Source organism: Pleurodeles waltl, chromosome 2_1 (genome assembly GCF_031143425.1).
Source record: "Pleurodeles waltl isolate 20211129_DDA chromosome 2_1, aPleWal1.hap1.20221129, whole genome shotgun sequence".
Lineage (NCBI taxonomy): Eukaryota > Metazoa > Chordata > Amphibia > Caudata > Salamandridae > Pleurodeles > Pleurodeles waltl.
The window spans coordinates 350,863,189-350,887,241 of NC_090438.1; the positions used below are offsets into that span (position 1 = coordinate 350,863,189).

The window sequence follows — 24,053 nt, forward strand, 5'->3', positions numbered from 1 at the left end:
AAGTACGGGAACACATGTATTTGCTGCCTTCTGATATGTGCAGCTACCACTGCCAGGCATTTTGTAAAAACTCTTGGCGCAGTTGTTATTCCGAATGGCAACACTTTGAATTGGTAATGTATTCCTTGGAATACAAACCTTAGGTATTTCCTGTGTGAAGGATGTATTGGTATATGGAAATATGCATCTTTTAGGTCTAATGTTGTCATGTAGTCTTGCTGTTTGAGCAGTGGGATTACGTCTTGTAATGTGACCATGTGAAAGTGGTCTGATTTGATGTAGGTATTTAGTGTTCTGAGATCTAGTATTGGTCTCAGAGTTTTGTCCTTTTTGGGTATCAGAAAGTACAGTGAGTAAACTCCTGTGTCTTTTTGTAGATTTGGTACTAATTCTATTGCATCCTTTTGTAGCAATGCTTGAACTTCTAGTCCTAGAAGATCTATATGTTGTTTTGACATATTGTGTTTTCTCGGTGGGACATTTGGAGGGAATTGGAGAAATTCTATGCAATGACCATGCTGGATAATTGCTAAGACCCAAGTGTCTGTTGTTATTTCCTCCCAAAGTTTGTAAAATTGGCTTAGTCTTCCCCCCACAGGTGTTATGTGATGGGGTTGTGTGACTTGTGAGTCACTGTTTATTTTGAGGAGTTTTTGGGCCTTGGAATTTTCCACGACTTCTTGGGAATTGGCCCCCTCTATATTGCCCCCGAAAACCTCCCCTCTGATATTGACCCTGGTAAGTAGGCCTTGTTTGTGAGGTTGTGGCTTCTGTGGGTTGACCTAGAAACCCTCCCCTAAAAGGTGTTTTTCGAAATGTGCCTCTGCTCTGCGGGGAGTTGAGTGCGCCCATGGCTTTGGCTGTATCAGTGTCTTTTTTGAGTTTGTCAATGGCAGTGTCCACCTCCGGCCCAAACAATTGCTGTTCATTAAATGGCATATTGAGCACAGCTTGTTGGATTTCCGGCTTGAACCCTGAAGTGCGCAGCCATGCGTGCCTTCGTATCGTGATTGCAGTGTTTATTGTCCTCGCAGCTGTATCTGCTGCATCCACGGAAGACCGTATCTGATTATTTGAGATACTTTGTCCCTCTTCCACCACTTGTTGCGCTCTTTTTTGGAACTCCTTGGGTAAGTGTTCGATGAAATGTTGCATTTCATCCCAATGAGCTCGGTCGTATCTTGCCAAAAGTGCTTGTGAATTGGCAATACGCCATTGATTTGCTGCTGCATCAAATTTGCGGCTCTCCTTGTCTGGAGGTGGTGCGTCTCCTGAGGTAAGAGAGTTGGCTCTCTTACGAGCTGCCCCGACAACTACTGAGTCTGGTGTTAGTTGTGTTGTAATATAGATTGGATCTGTTGGCGGTGGCTTGTACTTTTTCTCCACCCTTGGAGTTATGGCTCTGCCTTTAACTGGATCCTGAAATATTTGTTTTGAATGTCTTAGCATTCCTGGGAGCATGGGAAGGCTTTGGTACTGGCTATGGGTGGAGGATAGGGTGTTAAACAGAAAGTCATCCTCAATTGGTTCAGAATGTAAGGTGACGTTGTGAAATTCGGCTGCCCTTGCGACCACCTGTGTGTAGGGTGTACTGTCCTCAGGTGGTGACGGTTTTGTAGGATAGGAGTCTGGGCTGTTGTCAGACACTGGAGAATCGTAAAGGTCCCATGCATCGGGATCATCCTGACTCATTGTAGTATGAGCTGGTGAGTGCATCAGTGGTGGAGTTGTTGCTGGTGATGCATGTGTTGATAGTAGTGGAGACGGTGGTGGGGGTGTTTTCCTTGCCACCTTTGCCTGTGGTTGCTTGTCCTTTTGTTGAAAGGCAAGTTTCCTTTTTATTTTGATTGGGGGAAGAGTGGTTATCTTCCCTGTGTCCTCATGAATATGAAGCCTTCTTTGCATGTAGTCAGGCTCTACAGCTTGAAGCTCCTCTCCAAATCTATGTAATTGGGAGGTTAATCCTTGTTCCTCTGTATAGGAACTAGTTTTCGGCTCCGAGGCTGGATGTTTCGGAACCGAAACCTTTTCGGAAGTCTTTTTAGGCTCCGAAGAAACCTTCTTTGTTTTCGGCGTGGTGTCTCGGTGCCGAAATTCTTCGGTGCCGCTGTCTCTGTGCCGAAGTTTCTCGGAGCCGCTGTCTCGGCTCCGAGGTTGCTGTGTGGCGGTATCTCGACCGGAGTCGGATGACTTCGACACCAGCATGCCCTTTTTCAGTGCCTTGGATGGGTCACCTATTTTTCGGGTTAAGCCATGGCCTGTTGGCGGTGGCGTCCCCTGGGCTTTTGTGGACTTCTCGTGAGTCTTGATTTTCGACGTCTTACTCACGGTTTTGGGTGTTTCTTCGGCGTCGAGTTCTTCAGAATCCGACTTGTGGCCGGAGAAAGCTTCTTCTTCCTCCTCGAAACGATCTTGACCTGTCGGCGTGGATGCCATTTGTAGTCTCCTGGCTCTTCGGTCTCTCAGCGTCTTCCTCGACCGAAACGCTCGACAGGCTTCACAAGTATCCTCCTTGTGCTCGGGGGACAAGCACAAGTTACAGACCAGATGGTGATCCGTATACGGATACTTGTGATGGCATTTTGGGCAGAAGCGGAATGGGGTCCGTTCCATAAGCCTTGAAGTCGCACGTGGTCGGGCCGACCAGGCCCCGACGGGGAATTGAAAAAAACCCAAAGGGCCACCGGAGCTCTTCAAAATTCGGTGTTGATTTGTTCTAACTAACCCGATACCGAAAGCAAACAATACCGACGTTTTTTTCCGAGATTCTAACTAACTTTCCGACCCGAAACACGGAGCGAAAAGGAACACGTCCGAACCCGATGGCGGAAAAAAAACAATCTAAGATGGAGTCGACGCCCATACGCAATGGAATCGAAATGGGAGGAGTCCCTCGGTCTCGTGACTCGAAAAGACTTCTTCGAAAAAAAACAACTTGTAACACTCCGAGCCCAACACCAGATGGCGGACTGTGCACAGCATGTGTATCTGCAGCTACACATGCCATCGAAAAAATATATATATATATATATATATCTATGTAAATATATATATATATATATATATATATATATATGGAAAATGTCACTTACCCAGTGAACATCTCTTCGTGGCATTAGTCGCTGCAGATTCACATGCTGTGCATAGTCCGCCGTCTGGTGTTGGGTCGGAGTGTTACAAGTTGTTTTTCTTCGAAGAAGTCTTTTCGAGTCACGAGACCGAGGGACTCCTCCTACTTTGGTTCCATTGCGCATGGGCGTCGACTCCATGTTAGATTGTTTTCCCCGCAGAGGGTGAGGTAGGAGTTGTGTATGTTAGTAATAGTGCCCATGCAATGGAATGACTAAGTATGTACAAAATGAAGCTTAAAGTAATATATTTACAAATGTACAAATGTTGAGGATTACTTCCAAACGGCTACAGGCTCCCGGGGAGGCGGGTGGGCGCATGTGAATCTGCAGCGACTAATGCCACGAACAGATGTACACTGGGTAAGTGACATTTTCCGTTCGGTGGCATGTGTAGCTGCAGATACACATGCTGTGCATAGACTAGTAAGCAGTTATCTCCCCAAAAGCGGTGGTTCAGCCTGTAGGAGTGGAAGTAGTTTGAAATAAAGTTCTTAGTACAGCTTGACCTACTGTGGCTTGTTGTGCAGATAACACGTCTACACAGTAGTGCTTAGTAAATGTGTGAGGCGTAGACCATGTGGCTGCCTTACATATTTCGTTCATTGGAATATTTCCTAGAAAGGCCATGGTAGCACCTTTCTTTCTGGTTGAGTGTGCCTTTGGTGTAATAGGCAGCTGTCTCTTTGCTTTAAGATAGCAGGTTTGGATGCACCTAACTATCCATCTAGCTATACCTTGTTTTGATATTGGATTTCCTGTATGAGGTTTTTGAAATGCAATAAATAGTTGTTTTGTTTTCCTAATTAGTTTTGTTCTGTCAATGTAGTACATTAGTGCTCTTTTGATGTCTAATGTATGTAGTGCTCTTTCAGCTATTGAGTCTGGCTGTGGAAAGAACACTGGCAATACTACTGTTTGATTTAAGTGGAACGGTGAGATGACCTTTGGTAAGAATTTTGGGTTGGTTCTTAGAACTACCTTATTTTTGTGTATTTGAATAAATGGTTCTTGTATATTAAATGCCTGAATTTCACTTACTCTTCTTAGAGATGTAATGGCAATGAGAAATGCAACTTTCCACGTTAAGTATTGCATTTCACAAGAATGCATGGGTTCGAAAGGAGGACCCATGAGCCTTGTCAAGACAATGTTGAGGTTCCATGAAGGAACAGGTGGTGTCCTTGGTGGTATTATTCTCTTTAGGCCCTCCATAAACACTTTAATGACCGGTATTCTAAATAGGGAAGTTGAATGAGTAATCTGCAGGTAAGCAGATATTACTTCGAGATGTATTTTTATGGAATTGAAAGCTAGATTTGATTTTTGTAGATGTAGTAAATATCCTACTACATCTTTTGGAGATGCATGCAATGGTTGCACTTGATTATTATGGCAGTAACAAACAAATCTTTTCCATTTACTTGCATAGCAGTGTCTAGTGGATGGCCTTCTAGCTTGTTTTATGACCTCCATACATTCTTGTGTGAGGTTCAAGTGTCCAAATTCTAGGATTTCAGGAGCCAAATTGCTAGATTCAGCGATTCTGGGTTTGGGTGCCTGATCTGTTGTTTGTGTTGTGTTAACAGATCTGGCCTGTTGGGTAGTCTGACATGAGGTACTACTGACAGGTCTAGTAGTGTGGTATACCAAGGTTGTCTTGCCCATGTTGGTGCTATTAGTATGAGTTTGAGTTTGTTTTGACTCAATCTGTTTACTAGATATGGAAGGAGAGGGAGAGGGGGAAAAGCGTACGCAAATATCCCTGACCAATTCATCCATAGAGCATTGCCCTGAGATTGCCTGTGTGGGTACCTGGATGCGAAGTTTTGGCATTTTGCGTTTTCTTTTGTTGCAAATAGATCTATTTGAGGTGTTCCCCAAATTTGGAAGTAAGTGTTCAGGATTTGGGGGTGAATTTCCCATTCGTGGACCTGTTGGTGATCTCGAGAGAGATTGTCTGCTAGCTGGTTCTGGATCCCTGGAATAAACTGTGCTATTAGGCAAATGTGGTTGTGAATTGCCCAATGCAATATTTTTTGTGTGAGGAGACACAACTGTGTCGAGTGTGTTCCCCCCTGTTTGTTTAAATAATACATTGTTGTCATGTTGTCTGTTTTGACAAGAATGTATTTGTGGGTTATCATTGGTTGGAATGCTTTCAACGCTAGAAATACTGCTAACAATTCTAGGTGATTTATATGAAACTTTCTTTGATATATGTCCCATTGGCCTTGGATGCTGTGTTGATTGAGGTGTGCTCCCCACCCTGTCATGGAAGCATCTGTCGTTATCACGTATTGTGGCACTGGGTCTTGGAAATGCCGCCCTTTGTTTAAATTTGTACTGTTCCACCATAGAAGCGAGATGTACGTTTGGCGGTCTATCAACACCAGATCTAGAAGGTGACCCTGTGCATGTGACCATTGTGATGCTAGGCACTGTTGTAAGGGCCGCATGTGCAATCGTGCGTTTGGGACAATGGCTATGCAGGAGGACATCATGCCTAGGAGTTTTAAGACCATCTTTGCGTGTATCTTTTGTGTTGGATACATAGCTTGTATCACCTTGTGAAAATTTTGAACCCTTTGTGGACTTGGAGTGGCTATCCCTTTTGTTGTGTTGATTGTCGCTCCTAAGTATTGCTGTGTTTGACACGGCAAAAGGTGTGACTTTGCATAGTTGATGGAGAAACCCAGTTTGAAAAGGGTTTGTATAACATAATCTGTGTGGTGTAAACACTTTGTTAGCGAGTTGGTTTTGATTAACCAATCGTCTAGGTACGGGAACACGTGTATTTGCTGCCTCCTGATATGTGCAGCTACTATTGCTAGACATTTTGTAAAGACTCTTGGTGCTGTCGTTATTCCGAACGGCAACACTTTGAATTGGTAATGTATTCCTTCGAATACGAACCTTAGGTATTTCCTGTGCGCGGGATGTATCGGTATATGGAAATACGCGTCCTTTAGATCTAACGTTGTCATGTAGACTTGCTGTTTTAGTAGTGGTATTACGTCTTGTGAAAGTGGTCTGATTTGATGTAGGTGTTTAGTGTTTCTGAGATCCAATATTGGTCTCAGACTTTTGTCCTTTTTTGGTATTAGAAAGTACAGTAAACTCCTGTGTTCTTTTGTGTTTCTGGTACTAATTCTATTGCGTCTTTTTGCAGTAATGCTTGAACTTCTAGTCCTAGAAGGTCTATATGCTGTTTGGACATCTTGTGTTTTTTCGGTGGGACGTTTGGAGGGAGTTGGAGAAATTCTATGCAATAACCATGTTGGATAATTGCTAAGACCCAAGTGTCTGTTGTTATCTCCTCCCAAGATTTGTAGAACTGGCTTATTCTTCCCCCCACTGGTGTTCTGTGAAGGGGTTGAGTGACTTGAGAGTCACTGCTTGTTTTGAGGGGTTTTTGGCCCTTGAAATTTTCCCCGGTTTCTTGGGAATTGGCCCCCTCTGTATTGGCCCCGAAAGCCTCCCCTTTGATACTGTCCCTGGTAGGTAGGTGGTGTTGTTTGTGAGGTGCTGGCTTGTGTGGCTTGACCTCAAAACCCTCCTCTGAAAGTAGTTTTGCGAAATGTGCCAAATGTGCCTCTGCCCTGCGGGGAATAGAGTGTGCCCCTGGCTTTAGCTGTGTCAGTGTCCTTCTTTAATTTTTCAATTGCAGTGTCCACTTCTGGTCCAAACAATTGTTGTTCATTGAACGGCATATTGAGCACTGCCTGTTGTATTTCAGGTTTGAAGCCGGATGTGCGCAGCCATGCGTGCCTCCTTATTGTTACAGCAGTAGTTATAGTTCTTGCAGCTGTATCTGCTGCGTCCATAGAAGAACGGATTTGGTTGTTGGATAGGTTTTGTCCCTCTTCAACCACTTGTTTTGCCCGTTTTTGGAATTCTTTGGGGAGGTGCTCGATGAGATGCTGCATCTCGTCCCAATGGGCTCTGTCATATCGCGCTAGGAGTGCCTGCGAGTTGGCGATGCGCCACTGATTTGCAGCTTGTACTACAACCCTTTTCCCGGCTGCATCAAACTTTCGGCTCTCCTTGTCTGGAGGTGGTGCGTCGCCTGATGTGTGCGAGTTGGCTCTTTTACGAGCTGCTCCTACAACTGAATCTGGTGTCAGTTGTGATGTGATAAAAGCAGGGTCTGTGGGTGGTGCCTTGTATTTCTTCTCCACCCTTGGGGTTATTGCTCTGCTTTTAACTGGCTCCTTAAAGATTTGTTTAGCGTGTCTTAGTATTCCAGGGAGCATAGGAAGGTTTTGATAATTGCTATGGGTGGAAGAGAGGGTGTTAAAAAGGAAGTCATCCTCGATAGGCTCTGAATGTAGCGATACGTTATGAAACTCTGCTGCCCTAGCTACCACCTGAGCATACGCTGTACTGTCTTCAGGTGGTGAGGGCTTAGTGGGGTACGACTCAGGGCTATTGTCCGATACTGGGGCGTCATAGAGATCCCATGCGTCCTGGTCATCTTGGCTCATGGTGGTATGAGCTGGTGATTGTGACGGAGTCTGTGCCGGTGATATAGGAGTTGCCGGTGGTGGAGTTACCTTCTTCACCACTTTTGCTTGTGGTGTTTTTTCTTGTGGTTGGAAATTTAGTTTCCTTTTCCTTCTGATTGGGGGAAGGGTGCTGATCTTCCCTGTACCACTTTGTATAAAGATCCGCTTTTGAGTGTGATCTACAGCTGTTGTCTGTAATTCCTCCTCAAACCTGTGTTTTTGAAGTTGGGAGGACAGTGATTGTTCCTCTGAGTAGGAACTGGCTTTCGGTTTGGTTGCTGAGCGTTTTGGCACCGAAACTGTGTCTTTTGTTGTTTTCGGTTCCGAAGAGATTTTTCTCTTTTTCGGTGTCGTACCTTCTTGGTGTCGACCATCTTCGGTGCCGCTATCCCTGTGCCGAGCAGCTTCGGTGCCGCTGTCTCGGTGTCGACCCTTTTCTGCGGCAGTATCTCGGTCCCGAGATTGCTGCGTGCCTGTGTCTCGACCTGAGTCGGACGATCTCGGCACCAGCTCGCCCATTTTCGGTGCCGACGGGCGGTCACCTACTTTATGGGTTGAGCCATGGCCTGTTGGCAGTGGCGTCCCCTGGGCTTTGTCTGTTTTTCTGTGTGATGCTTGTTTCGACGTCTTACTCACGGTTTCCTCAACGTCGAATTCTTTGGAATCGGATTCGTGGATGGAGAATGTTTCTTCTTCTCCCTCTTCCTCGAACCATGGTTGTCCTGTCGGCGTGGACGCCATCTGCAACCTTCTGGCTCTTCGGTCTCGGAGCGTTTTTCTCGACCGAAACGCTCGACAGGCCTCACACGTTTCTTCTTTGTGCTCGGGTGACAGGCACAAGTTACAGACCAAATGTTGGTCTGTATAGGGGTATTTACTGTGGCATTTAGGACAGAATCGGAACGGGGTCCGTTTCATCAGTCTCGATGTTGCACGCGGTGGGGCTGACCAGGCCCCGACGGGGGATCGAAATTACCCCGAAGGGCTACCGGAGCTCTTCAAGATTCGGTGTCGATTCTAATCTAACCCGATACCGAACGAAACAATACCGACAAATTTTCCGTTGATTCTGACTAACTTTCCGACCCGAAACACGGAGCGAAAAGGAACACGTCCGAACCCGATGGCGGAAAAAAAACAATCTAACATGGAGTCGACGCCCATGCGCAATGGAACCAAAGTAGGAGGAGTCCCTCGGTCTCGTGACTCGAAAAGACTTCTTCGAAGAAAAACAACTTGTAACACTCCGACCCAACACCAGACGGCGGACTATGCACAGCATGTGTATCTGCAGCTACACATGCCACCGAACATATATATATATTGAAAATGTCACTTACCCAGTGTACATCTGTTCGTGGCATCAGTCGCTGTAGATTCGCATGTTTTGCAATAGCTCGCCATCTGGTGTTGGGCCGGAGTGTTACAAGTTGTTTTTCTTCGAAGAAGTCTTTCGAGTCACGGGACCGAGTGACTCCTCCTTTTGTCTCCATTGCGCATGGGCGTCGACTCCATCTTCGATTGTTTTTCCCCGCAGAGGGTGAGGTAGGAGTTGAATTGTAGTAATAGTGCCCATGCAATGGAGTGACTAAGTATGTACCTATTTAAGGTTGAGATGATACATATACAAATAGTTGAAGGTAACTTCCAAACTGCTACAGGCTCCCGGGGAGGCGGGTGGGCACATGCGAATCTACAGCGACTGATGCCACGAACAGATGTACACTGGGTAAGTGACATTTTCAGTTCGATGGCATCTGTCGCTGTAGATACGCATGTTTTGCATAGACTAGTAAGCAGTTATCTCCCCAAAAGCGGTGGCTCAGCATGTAGGAGTGGAAGTAGTTTGAAATAATGTTCTTAATACGGCTTGACCTACTGTGGCTTGTTGTGCGGATAACACATCTACACAGTAGTGCTTGGTGAATGTGTGAGGCGTAGACCATGTGGCTGCCTTACATATTTCTTGCATTGGGATGTTTTCTAGAAAGGCCATGGTAGCACCCTTCTTTCTGGTTGAGTGTGCCCTTGGTGTAATGGGCAGCTGTCGTTTAGCTTTAAGGTAGCAGATTTGGATGCATTTAACTATCCATCTGGCTATACCTTGTTTTGATATTGGGTTTCCTGCATGAGGTTTTTTAAATGCAATAAATAGTTGTTTAGTCTTTCTGATGTTCTTTGTTCTGTCAATGTAATACATTAATGCTCTTTTGACATCTAATGTATGTAGTGCCCTTTCAGCTACGGTATCTGGTTGTGGAAAGAACACTGGAAGTTCCACTGTTTGATTTAGATGGAACGGTGAAATAACCTTTGGCAAAAATTTAGGATTAGTCCTTAGGACGACCATATTCTTGTGTGGTTGTATAAAAGGTTCTTGTATTGTAAACGCCTGAATCTCGCTTACTCTTCTTAGGGAAGTAATGGCGATGAGAAATGCAACCTTCCAGGTTAGGAACTGTATTTCGCAGGAGTGCATGGGTTCAAAAGGTGGACCCATAAGTCTAGTTAGGACAACATTTAGGTTCCATGAAGGAACAGGTGGTGTTCTTGGTGGTATAATTCTCCTAAGGCCCTCCATGAATGCTTTAATGACTGGTATCTTATATAGGGAAGTTGAATAGGTAGTCTGCAGGTATGCAGATATTGCTGCAAGGTGTATTTTAATGGAAGAGAAAGCCAGGTTAGATTTTTGTAAGTGAAGCAAGTAGCCCACTACATGTTCTGGAGTTGTGTGTAAAGGTTGTATTTGATTAACATGGCAGTAGCAAACAAATCTCTTCCATTTACTTGCATAGCAGTGCCTGGTGGATGGCCTTCTGGCTTGCTTTATGACTTCCATACATTCTTGGGTAAGTTGTAAGTGCCCGAATTCTAGGATCTCAGGAGCCAGATTGCTAGATTCAGCGATGCTGGATCTGGGTGTCTGATCTTTTGGTTGTGTTGTGTCAACAGATCTGGCCTGTTGGGCAATTTGATGCAGGGTACTACTGATAGGTCTAGCAGCGTTGTGTACCAGGGTTGCCTTGCCCAAGTTGGTGCTATTAATATGAGTTTGAGTTTGTTTTGACTGAGTTTGTTTACCAGGTAAGGAAGGAGAGGGAGAGGAGAAAAAGCGTAAGGAAATATCCCTGACCAGTTCATCCATAGGGCATTGCCTTGGGACTGTTTGTGTGGGTATCTGGATGCGAAGTTTTGGCATTTTGCGTTCTCCTTCGTCGCAAACAAGTCTATTTGAGGTGTTCCCCAGAGTTTGAAATAGGTGTTTAGAATTTGGGGGTGAATTTCCCATTCGTGGACCTGTTGGTGATCTCGAGAGAGGTTGTCTGCGAGTTGATTTTGGATCCCTGGTATAAATTGTGCTATTAGGCGAATTTGGTTGTGAATTGCCCAACGCCAAATTTTTTGTGCTAGCAGGCTTAACTGCGTGGAGTGTGTCCCCCCTTGTTTGTTTAGATAATACATTGTTGTCATGTTGTCTGTCTTGACGAGAATGTATTTGTGAACTATTATTGGTTGGAAAGCTTTTAGTGCTTGAAAAACTGCTAGAAGTTCTAGGTGATTTATATGCAGTTTTGTTTGATGTACGTTCCATTGTCCTTGTATGCTGTGTTGATCGAGGTGTGCTCCCCACCCTGTCATGGAAGCATCTGTTGTTATTACGTATTGTGGCACTGGGTCTTGGAAAGGCCGCCCTTTGTTTAAATTTATGGTGTTCCACCACAGAAGCGAGAGGTAAGTTTGGCGGTCTATTAACACCAGATCTAGAAGATGACCCTGTGCTTGAGACCACTGTGATGCTAGGCACTGTTGTAAGGGCCTCATGTGCAGTCTTGCGTTTGGGACAATGGCTATGCATGAAGACATCATGCCTAGGAGTTGTAATATCATCTTTGCTTGTATCTTTTGTGTTGGATACATGCGTTGTATGATGGTGTTGAAATTTTGAATTCTTTGGGGACTTGGAGTGGCTACTCCTTTTGTTGTGTCTATTATGGCTCCTAGGTATTGTTGTACCTTGCACGGCAGAATGTTGGATTTCGTGAAGTTGACGGTGAACCCTAGTTTGAAGAGGGTTTGTATGATCTGATTTGTGTGATTTGAGCACTCTATTAACGAATGGGCCTTGATTAGCCAGTCGTCTAGATATGGGAACACATGTATTTGCTGCCTTCTGATGTGTGCAGCGACTACCGCTAGACATTTGGTAAAGACTCTTGGTGCGGTTGTTAATCCGAAAGGCAGTACCTTGAATTGGTAATGTATTCCTTTGAATACAAACCTTAGGTATTTCCTGTGCGATGGGTGTATTGGTATATGGAAATACGCGTCCTTGAGGTCTAAAGTTGACATGTAGTCGTGTAGTTTTAGCAATGGTAATACTTCTTGTAGTGTGACCATGTGAAAGTGGTCTGATTTGATGAATGTGTTCACTATTCTGAGGTCTAGGATTGGTCTCAGCGTTTTGTCCTTCTTTGGTATCAGAAAGTACAGTGAGTAAACTCCTGTGTTTATTTGTGTGTTTGGCACTAATTCGATTGCATTCTTTTGCAATAGTGCCTGCACTTCTATCTCCAGGAGATTGGAATGATGTTTTGTCAAATTTTGTGCTTTTGGTGGTATGTTTGGAGGGAATTGTAGAAATTCTATGCAATAACCATGTTGGATAAATGCTAGAACCCAAGTGTCTGTAGTGATTTCCTCCCATGCTTTGTAATAATGACTTATTCTTCCCCCCACTGGTGTTGTGTGGAGGGGGTGAGTGACATGTGAGTCACTGCTTAGTAGTAGGGGTTTTGGGGCTTTGAAATTTTCCTCTATTCCTAGGGAATTGCCCTCCTCTATATTGTCCCCGAAAACCTCCTCTGTACTGTCCCTGGTAACTGGACGGTGTTGCCTGTGAGGTGCTGGCTTGTGTGCTCTGACCCCGAAACCCCCCTCTAAAGGGTGTTTTACGGAATGTGCTGTAATTCCCTCTGCTCTGCGGGGAGTAGAGTGCGCCCATGGCTTTAGCAGTGTCCGTGTCTTTTTTGAGTTTCTCAATCGCTGTGTCCACTTCTGGACCGAACAGTTCTTTTTCGTTAAAAGGCATATTGAGAACTGCTTGCTGAATCTCTGGTTTAAATCCAGACGTTCGGAGCCATGCATGCCTTCTGATAGTTACAGATGTATTAATTGTCCGTGCAGCTGTATCTGCAGCGTCCATGGAGGAGCGGATTTGGTTGTTGGAAATGGTCTGTCCCTCCTCAACCACTTGTTTTGCCCTATTTTGTAGGTCCTTGGGCAGATGGTCAATGAGATGTTGCATCTCATCCCAATGGGCTCTGTCATAGCGCGCAAGTAGTGCCTGGGAGTTAGCGATGCGCCACTGGTTTGCAGCTTGTGCTGCGACTCTTTTACCAGCTGCATCGAACTTGCGGCTTTCTTTATCTGGGGGTGGTGCATCTCCAGATGTGTGGGAGTTGGCCCTTTTCCTAGCTGCTCCTACAACGACAGAGTCTGGTGGCAGCTGTGTAGTGATGAAAGCCGGGTCTGTAGGAGGCGCCTTATACTTCTTTTCCACTCTTGGTGTGATTGCCCTACTTTTGACCGGCTCCTTAAAGATTTCTTTTGCGTGCCGGAGCATACCAGGGAGCATAGGCAGGCTTTGGTAGGAGCTGTGGGTGGAGGAGAGTGTGTTGAATAAAAAGTCATCCTCGACCTGTTCTGAGTGGAGGCTTACATTGTGAAATTGTGCTGCTCTAGCCACCACTTGAGAATACGCAGTGCTGTCCTCTGGTGGAGATGGCTTCGTAGGGTATGCCTCCGGACTGTTATCTGACACTGGGGCGTCGTATAAGTCCCATGCGTCCTGATCTTGGTCACCCTGGCTCATGGTGGTGTGAGCTGGGGAATGTGATGGAGTTTGTGCTGGTGAGACGTTAATCACAGGTGGAGGAGAGGGTGGTGGGGTAACTTTTTTCACCACTTTTGTTTGTGGTGTTTGTTCAGTTTGGAACTCCAATCTTCTCTTTCTTCTAATAGGGGGAAGGGTGCTTATTTTTCCTGTCCCCTGCTGTATGAAAATACGCTTTTGCGTATGGTCTACATCCGTTGAGTGTAGTTCCTCCTCAAACCTATGCTTTTGCATTTGGGAGGTTAGCGAGTGCTCTTCTGAATAAGAGCCTGAAACTGGGTCGGTTGCAGTTTGTTTTGGCACCGAAACCCTGTCTGCATCTTTTTTCGGCTCTGAGGTGACTTTTTTCTTTTTCGGGGCCGAAACCTCTCGGCGTCGATCTTCTTCGGCGCCGCTGTCTCGGCGTCGAGCCGTGTCTACACTGGTATCTCGGTGTCGATGCTTGTCTCCAGCACTTTCTCGGTCCCGAGAAGGCTGCGTGCCGGTGTCTCGACCGGAGTCGGACGATCTCGGCACTGTTTGGGCCTTTTTCGGTGCCGACGGTCGGTCACCGAATTTATGGGTCGAGCCATGGCCTGGTGGCAGTGGCGTCCCCTGGGCCTTGTAAATCTTCTTCTGAGTGGTTTTCGACGTCCTACTCACGGTTTGTGTATCGTCGAATCCTTCGGAGTCCGATTCTTGGATCGAAAAGATTCCCTCCTCTTCTTGTTCCTCGAACTCCCGGTGGGCTGTCGGCGCGGACGCCATCTGAAGTCTTCTGGCTCGACGGTCTCGGAGAGTTTTTCGGGACCGGAACGCACGACAGGCCTCGCAGGTGTCTTCACTGTGCTCAGGTGACAGGCACAGGTTGCAGACCAAGTGTTGGTCTGTATAGGGGTATTTATTGTGGCATTTGGGACAGAAACGGAACGGGGTCCGTTCCATCGGCGTTCTTCTGCACGCAGTCGGGCCGACGAGGCCCCGACGGGGGATCGAAAAAATTACCCCGAAGGGCACCGGAGCTCTTCGATCTTAGACGCGGTGTTGAATCTAACTACGCCGACCCCGAACGCAACAATACCGACGAAAATCTTCCGAAATTAGCTATCTTTCCGTTCCGAAACTCGGAGCGACAGGAACACGTTCGAACCCGATGGCGGAAAAAAAACAATCGAAGATGGAGTCAACGCCCATGCGCAATGGAGACAAAAGGAGGAGTCACTCGGTCCCGTGACTCGAAAGACTTCTTCGAAGAAAAACAACTTGTAACACTCCGGCCCAACACCAGATGGCGAGCTATTGCAAAACATGCGTATCTACAGCGACAGATGCCATCGAACATATATATATATCACTTTTGTCAATGTGTGTGTGGTTACCCTGGGGGCTGCAATCGGCCCCCAGGAAAACCAGACCCACATATAAAAGTGATATATATATATATATATATATATATATGTAGATTTGCCACCAGTTGTCTTGCAGTTGCAGCTTGCGTCTTCAAAGCAATGCACATACTTCAACTGACGCTTTTCAACTGTAGTTTTTAGGCAGCAATAAAAAAAGTCAAGTAAGTATTGTGATTATGTTTCTGCTACAAAAGGGTCAGACTTGTCTAGTGGCAGTTTTAGTGCCATAAAGAAGCGCAGAAGGTTTATATGCCTACTGCAAAGAGCAAATCTGTATTTTATGTAAATAGCTGAGTACATTAGTAAAGTCAGCCATTACCTGCGCTATAATACAAATGAAATGTATGTGCGGGGTGGAGGGCGACTATGGAGAGATGAAGGGCACTTTTGCTGGATGGTAATGAGAGAATCCGATGAGGAGGGAGTGGGAGCACCAATAATGATTGTTGGACTGGGCGCAGGAGGTGCTAAAGACTGTGACGAACGGTATGTGACAAGGTGTTTTTTGAGTGTCTCGAAAGAACGTGCTGATTGAGGGAAGAAGCGCAGGTAAGGTGGCCTCTACTGTTGCACGTATCTCACACACACCATCGATTCTGTGACTGTCTAAGAAGGCTAGTGTCAGTTTAGCCAATAGCAGAGATGGCATCTTGATGGATGACTGCTGCCGTCACTCGGGTTATAGAGGACAGCTCTGACATAGAATCAGAGACTGAGACATCAGATACTGAGACAGCATCTGAGGGATAGGACAATGGCACAGACTCTGGGAGTGATTTTTGAGTCGGAGGAGTCCCATTCGATAACTCCTCTTCCAGTACATTATGAGGGAGGTGATGAGGACAGTCCTGCTGTCCCTTCGCAAGCAGTCTGTGCAACTGGGTAATAGTGGGTTAGCCCAACCCAGAGAGCAGGTGAATGCGGCGGCAAGCAGAGAGAGAGAGTACTCTATGGGAGCTCCACAATTTAGTTCAGCCCCATATTCCACTGCCCAAATCGTATTGTGGAGACATCAAAATTATCTGTCGCAAAACAAACTGGTTTTGTAAGGCAGGCACCTGTGTTTTTGGTCCTGGGTTCGGCGGCCATATAGAGAAACACACTAAACCCAAACATTTCTGGAAACTAGACATTCGGGGGAGTACACAGAGGTGTGACTTGTGTGGACTCCCCAAAGTTTTCTTACCCAGAATACCCTGCAAAGCTGAAATGTTGATTAAAAACTCTATTTTTCTCGCATTTCTGTCACACAAACTACAGGAATATGCTGGGATCCACAAAATTCCTACCACCCAGTGATTCCTCACCTGTCCTGATAAAAACACTTCCCCACTTGAGTGCCTACACCTAGTGCCTGCGTCAAGAATGGATCACCCCAGGGTCAACAGCTGCCTCATGTAAGGACCAACATTGACCGCTGTGTGATCTATTCCTGTCGCGGGCACCAGGCCTACCCACACAAGTGAGGTACCATTTTTATCAGGAGACTAGGGGGAATGCTGGATGGAAGGAAATTTGTGGCTCCTCTCAGATTCCAGAACTTTCTGTCACCGAAATGAGAGGAAAGTGTTTTTTTGGCCAAATGTTGATGTTTGCAAAGGGTTCTGGGTAACAGAACCTGGTCAGAGCCCCACAAGTCACCTCATCTTGGATTCCCCTGGGTTTCTAGTTTTCAAAAATGCGCTGGTTTGCTAGGTTTCCCCAGGTGCCGGCTGAGCTAGAGGCCAAAATCCACAGGTAGGCACTGTTTTCTATGAAAAAATGTGATGTGTCCACGTTGTGTTTGGTGGCATTTCCTGTTGTGGGCGCTAGGCCTACCCACACAAGTGAGGTATCATTTTTATTGGGAGACTTGGGGGAACGCTGGGCGGAAGGAAATTTGTGGCTCCTCTCAGATTCCACAACTTTCTGTCACCGAAATGTGAGGAAAACGTGTTTTTTTAGCCACATTTTGAGGTTTGCAAAGAATTCTGGGTAACAGAACCTGGTCAGAGCCCCACAAGTCACTCCATCTTGGATTCCCCTAGGTCTCTAGTTTTAAAAAATGCACAGGTTTGGTAGGTTTCCCTAGGTGCCGGCTGAGCTAGAGGCCAAAATCTACAGGTAGGCACACTGCAAAAAACAACTCTGTTTTCTGTCAAAAAATGGGATGTGTCCACGTTGTGTTTTGGGGCATTTCCTGTCGCGGGCGCTAGGCCTTCCAACACAAGTGTGGTATCATTTTTATCGGGAGACTTGGGGGAACATAGAATAGCAAAACAAGTCTTATTGCCCCTTATCTTTCTCTACATTTTTACCTTCCAAATACAAGAGAGTGTGTAAAAAATGGTCTATTTGAGAAATGCCCTGCAATTCACATGCTAGTATGGGCACCCCGGAATTCAGAGATGTGCCAATAACCACTGCTCCTCAAAACCTTATCTTGAGCCCATTTTGGAAATGCAAAGGTTTTCCTGATACCTATTTTCCACTCTTCATATTTCAGCAAATGAATTGCTGTATACCCAGTATAGAATGAAAACCAACTGCAGGGTGCAGCTCATTTATTGGCTCTGGATACCTAGGGTTCTTGGGGAACCTACAAGCCCTATATATCCCCTTAAAGAAAAATGGCTGTTGTTTTCAGCTCAATTTCAATGTGTTTTTATTTCAGCTGTTATTTTCTGTAGGAAAACCTTGTAGGATCTACACAAATGACCCCTTGCTGAATTCAGAATGGCCCAGCAGCTAAGGGGTTAAAAGATGTTCTTTCATAAACAAGTTATACAGCCCATCATAATCATTTACACCACTGCCATTAATCCAACCATCTAGTGTTTTGACTGAGAAGTCAACAAAATCAACCCAGGTCTGGCTCGAGGAATTTTTGAGCCCCCCTGAATCTAATCCTGTACTCCTCAGTTAAGAATCCAAAGCCCTCAATCAGGGTAGCCTTCATGAGGCCATAGGATTCTGCATCTTTACCAGAGAGTACCAGGAGTCTATCCCTACACTTTCCAGTGAACATTTCCCAAAAGGAGAGCACCCCAGTGAGATTTGTTTACTTTTCTGGTTGCACAAGCCCTCTCAAAAGCTGTGAACCAGTTGGTGATATCATTATCCTCATATGTTACAATCTCTTTGGGGATTTTTAGCATGTCAGTATTCTCTCTGACCCTATTTATGTTGCTGCCACCATTGATGGGAGCTAAACCCATCTCTTGTCTTTCCCTCTCTATGGCTAGGAGCTGTCTCTCCAAAGCCAATCTTTTGGCCATCCTGGCTAACAGGAGGTCATCTTCATTGAGGCTGCCCTCAATGCTTCCAGAGTTACTGGTCTCCCCTGTGGAAGAACCAGTATCTCTGACTATCACTTGTGGAGTCAGGATTTGAGGGACCCTGTTCTCCCTAACTAGGACAGAAGGGAGGGAATCATCCTCCTGGTCACTAGCTTCCACCTTTGTAAGTTTATCCTCAGACGGGTGGTCCTTTGCATTCTACCAAAAGCTCCTGGAGTTTACCTTTGGTTGGGTTGGACCCAGTTCTTATATTTTTTAGCTTAGAGAGAGTCCTTAAGTCTGACATCCCTAGATGCAGTTAAGGGGTGAGGTTGGGTTCCACCACCATCTCATCTGTGCTAGACATTTCTTTAAAAGTTGGGATAACTTTAAGAATCTAAAAACTATTTCTAGAACGTAAATCCAAATTTTTACAATATTTTAAACTCTAACAGAAATGCTAAGATGGACTTACAGAAGGCCCTAGAAGGACTTTTAAAAATTTAGAAAAATAGCTCAAATTTCAAAAATCAGTTTCTAATAAAAAAAATTGGAATTTAGTCGTGTGATCAGGTATTGGCTGAGTAGTCCAGCAAATGCAAAGTCTTAGACCCCACCCCTGATCCACCAATGTCGGAAGTTGGCTCTTTATATACGATCTCAAAGTAAGAGATAGTGTGCACAGAGTCCCAGGGTTCCCCTTAGAGGTAAGATAGTGGCAAAATTAGATAATTCTAATGCTCTATTTTGAGATTGTACTGATGCCAGTGCTGGATTTATTAAAAAATGCACACAGACCCCTGTATTTTACCCAATCCTTCAGTGCAGGACTGGCTGGTCTGCGCCAGCCTGCCACTGAGACGAGTTTCTGACCCCCTGGGATGAGAGCCTTTGTGCTTTCTGAGGCCAGAAACAAAGCCTGCACTGGGTGGAGGTGCTTAACACCTCCCCCCTGCAGGAACTTTAACACCTAGCAGTGAGCCTCAAAGGCTCAGGCTTCATGTTACAATGCCTCAGGGCACTCCAGCTAGTGGAGATGCCCGCCCCCTGGACACAGCCCCCACTTTTGGTGGCAAGTCCAGAGGAGACAATGAGAAAAACAAGGAGGAGTCACCCACCAGTCAGGACAGCCCCTAAGGTGCCATGAGCAGAGATGACCCCTGCCTTTAGAAATCCTCCATCTTGGTTTTGGAGGATTCCCCCAATAGAAATAGGGATGTGCCCCCCCTCCCCTCTGGGAGAAGGCACAAGGAGGGTGTAGCCACCCCCAAGGACAGTAGCCATTGGCTACTGCCCCCAAGACGTAAACACACCCCTAAATTCAGAATTTAGAGGCGACCCTGAACCCAGGAAATCAGATTCCTGCAACCTGAAGAAAGAAGGACTGCTGACTTGAAAGCCCCGCAGAGACAACGGAGACATCAACTGACTTGGCCCCAGCCCTACAGGCCTGTCTCCAGACTCAAAGAAACTGCACAGCGATGCATCCGACGGGGACCAGCAACCTCTGAGGACTCAGAGGACTGCCCTGAACCTAAAGGACCAAGAAACTCCTCAGAACAGCGCACTGTTCAGAACCTGCAACAACTCTGCAACAAAGAAGCAACTTTTAAAGAGACTCTCTCTTCCCGCCGGAAGCGTGAGACTTCACACTCTGCACCCAATGCCCCCAGCTCGAGTTCAGGAGAACCAACACTGCAGAGAGGACTCCCAGGCGACCCCAACGACATGGACATCCTAAGTCGACCTCCCACAGCGACGCCTGCAGAGAGGACCCAGAGGCTCCCCCTGACAGCGACTGCCAGGTAACAAAGGAACCAGACGCCTGGACCAAGCACTGTACCCACAGCCCCCAGGACCGAGAGGAACCACCTACCAGTGTAGCAGTGACCAGCAGACGGCCCTCATCCTAGCTCAGTCGGTGGCTGGCCCGAGAAGCCCCTCTTTGCCCTGCCTGCATTGCCTAAGTGACCCCCAGGTCCCTTCATTGCTTTCTATAGCAAACCAGACGCCTACTTTGCCTACTGCACACAGCCGCCCCTGTGCCGCTGAGGGTGTGTTTTGTGGGCTTGTGTGCTTTCCCCCCCAGGTGCTCTACACTCTGTTGATTTGTGCATTGTCCACTTTTAAAATAGCTATTTGCCATTTTAACTAAAACTGTGTGTACTACTGGTTTAAATCAAAGTTCTATACTTATCTGTGTGAAGTACCTTGCACTTGATGTGCTTACCTCAAATTTGAATCTTGTGGTTCTAAAATAAATTAAGAAAATATATTTTTCAATATAAAAACTATTGGCCTGGAGTTAAATCTATGAGTGTGTGTTCCTCATTTATTGCCTGTGTGTGTGTGCACAACAAATGCTTAACACTACCCTCTGATAAGCCTACTGCACGACCAAACTACCACAAAATAGAGCATTAATACTATCTAATTTTGCCACTATCAACCTCTAAGGGGAACCCTTGGACTTTGTGCACACTATCTCTCACTTTGAGATAGTATATACAGAGCCAATTTCCTACATCGCTCATATACTGATTACTTGCACAAACTTTTAACTTCATTGAGGTAAGTGGATTAAATAATTGCCCAGGAGAAGTGTCGCAGAAAATGTCTGACAGAATGGTGTCGACTGACGAAGAAGGAGCCACAAAACACATGAGGAAGCCTGAGAATCAAGAATAAAAACCAAGTACAGTTGTACCAAATGAAAAAAAGGGCAACAAGAAACACTTGCTGCGGAGATAAAATAGGACTGATGTAAATTCGGTTAACTCATACCATATACAAGGGAAACAAGAACATTGAGTAAACGGATAAAAAGCTTTGCAGTTGCACCTTAACATAATTATTACATTTATAAAACAGACTTTCCATCAAATGTATTCCTACATTGTTGTTTTTGAAATTTAATATGACCACTTTCCAGACCTTGTTTTGAGAGATGATGAATAATGATGATTCCTGTATAAATGTTTCTGTTGCTAACAGGGCTACAGAACATCATCCAAAAATCATCTATTAACAAAATTGTTTAATAGCCACGGTCTTTCTAGCATGATCAATATTTAGTTTCAAAGGTGTAGGCTTTTTAACTGAAAGAAAAAGCTTAGTCTGAACATTTACCTCATCACCCATCTGTGGGACAAATGGTGAACGACGAGGAGTGGTGTCCAAAATCCACTGTGGAGGCAACCATTCTTCACTGGTCTCCCCCTCTACAGACAGTTTCTTTAAGACAGCAAACAGAAGGAAACAATGAAACACATTTAGTTGCGTTCAGTATGCTTTAAGGTATATGAACGTACTTGAGGAAAGCCTTACAATCAAACAGTTAGGGAAAATTGTATTTTAAAACAGTTCTAAACAATATAACTATTTCAAGACACTTAATCAGCATGCAAAGCTGGCAGTGCTAGTGGAGTTTTGCATTTTCTGTGCTGCTAAAATGCTCTATCTGTTTCTCTGTTACTGTGGGGGTGTGATGTCATTGGATTCTACAACATATACATTCAGCAAGCATGTGTCAGACAATTCTTTATAAGCCAAGCTAAATCCATTTGAAGAGCACAGAAAATATTATCAGGTTGAAAGAATTGACTTGTTATTGTGCAGTCACAGCCAAACACATTCCGGCCGTCTAGTGTTCTGTTTGAGAAAGTAGAAAGATTTTTCAAGACTTTTTAAGGCGTGCTTCAAAAGGCTCACCCCAACACTGAACACAATACAATTTGTTAATTACTTCATCCCATAGCATTCAACACCATCTCAAACCACAGGGTCATTTCCCAACTCCACCACACCTAAACCACACTGGAAACCAAGGACCTCCTTTCTCACAGGACGAACCCAAAGAGTACGCCTCTCTTCTTTCACCTCTGGACTTAAGGAAATCATCTGTGGAGTCCTACAGGGATCGTCTTTCAGCCCTACCCTAGCCAACATCAATTTGACTCCACCAGCTAACATCGGGCTCAAAATCAACTCAAGATCCTCTCAAAATCATCTCCTACGCCAACAGCAGGAGCTCATCCGCTCCCTCTCTCAAGACCCCACCAACACCGGGAATAACTTACACGACCAGGGTTGCAGACTGGATGAAGGAGAACTGCCTGAAGCTCAACACCAACAAGACGGAGTTGCTGATCTTCAAAATCAATAACTCCTCATGGGACTCCTCATGGTGGCCCTCAAAGCTCGGCCCTACACCAACCCTGATTGTGCCAGAAACCTCTGAATAACCCTCAACAAAAAACTTTCTACAGTATCATAAAACAATGTCATCACATTCTCCTCCTCCTTCATCCTGCACATGCTATGCAAGATCTTCAAGTGCCTCTTCAGGACTCAATGCAAGTAGTCCCTATGGTGGAAGTATAGCCCTTGACTTCCACAGCAATAGTTACAAAAACCCTTCTTACAACTAAGTTTTGTTATTTAATTTGTGCATTTATTCGCATCTCAACAAGAACAAGTTACTTACCTTCAGTAACAAATTATCTGGTAGAGGCTCTAGCTGCAGATTTCTTACCTTAGAATTCCCTGGCGTCAGCTTCGAATCCGGAATTTTTCTGCTGAGCAGTACCCTGCACACACCGTCGGGTGGCGTAGTTCGGATCTGCGTGCATTGTCAGCGTTGTAGGAGCCGTCTATGACGTCATGGTTGTCTATATAGACGCCAACTCGGCGCGTGTATGTCAGTTCTTTTCCCACAACTTTCCACGTCAGAAGCTCAGAGTCATAGAAACACTAACAGTTATGGATTTGAGCTTTTTCACTTGACTGTTAGAAGTAAAAAATTTACATGCCTTTAAGAAAGGCAAAAATGCCAAAAACATATTGTAAGGAAATGGCTCCCTGTTGCAGTTACCCCCCACTTTTTTCCTGATACTGATGCTGACTTGACTGAGAAGTGTGCTGGGACCCTGCTAACCAGGCCCCAGCACATGTGTTCTCTCACCTAAAATGTACCATTGTTTCTACAATTAGCAAACCCCTGGCGCACAGTTAAGTCCCTTGTAAAAGGTACCAGTGGAACCAAGGGACCTGTGACCAAGGAAAGTTCCTAAGGGCACCAGCATATGTTGTGCCACCCTAGGGACCCCTCACTCAGCACAGACACACTGCTTGCCAGCTTGTGTGTGCTGGTGGGGAGAAAATGACTAAGTCGAATGGCACTCCCATCAGAGTGCCATGCCCACAACCCACTGCCTGTGGCATAGGTAAGTCACCCCTCTAGCAGGCCTTACAGCCCTAAGGCAGGGTGCACTATACCACAGGTGAGGGCATAGCTGCATGAGCAATATGCCCCTACAGTGTCTAAGCAAAACCTTAGACATTGTAAGTACAGTTGTGGCCATATTAAGTATATGGTCTGGGAGTTTGTCAAAAACGAACTCCACAGCTTCATAATGGCTACACTGAATACTGGGAAGTTTGGTATTAAACTTCTCAGAATAATAAACCCACACTGATGCCAGTGTTGGATTTATAAAAAAATGCACACCAAGGGTATCTTAGAGATGCCCCCTGTATTTTACCCAATTGTTCAGTGCAGGACTGACTAGTCTGTGCCAGCCTGCTGCTGAGAGACGAGTTTCTGACCTAATGTGGTGAGGGCCTTTGTGCTCTCTGAGGACAGAAACAAAAGCTTGCTCTGGGTGGAGGTGCTTCACACCTCCCCCTGCAGGAATTGTAACACCTAGCAGTGAGCCTCAAAGGCTCAGGCATCATGTTACAATGCCCCAGAGCAGCCCAGCTAGTGGAGATGCCCACCCCCTGGACATAGCCCCCACTTTTGGTGGCAAGTCCAGGGGAGATAATGAGAAAAACTAGGAGGATTCACCCAACAGTAAGGACAACACCTAAGGTGT

General features: G+C 45.6%; 1 protein-coding gene across 2 annotated transcripts in view; it reads right to left on the minus strand.

The window, feature by feature from the left end:
• Positions 1-24,053, minus strand: part of BRWD3 (bromodomain and WD repeat domain containing 3) — a 993,456-nt gene that overhangs the window by 670,185 nt on the left and 299,218 nt on the right. For both annotated transcript variants that reach the window (XM_069212579.1, XM_069212580.1), the window contains exon 24: positions 21,307-21,411. In XM_069212579.1, coding sequence (XP_069068680.1) covers positions 21,307-21,411 — 105 coding nt within the window. The remainder of the gene's footprint in view (positions 1-21,306; positions 21,412-24,053) is intronic.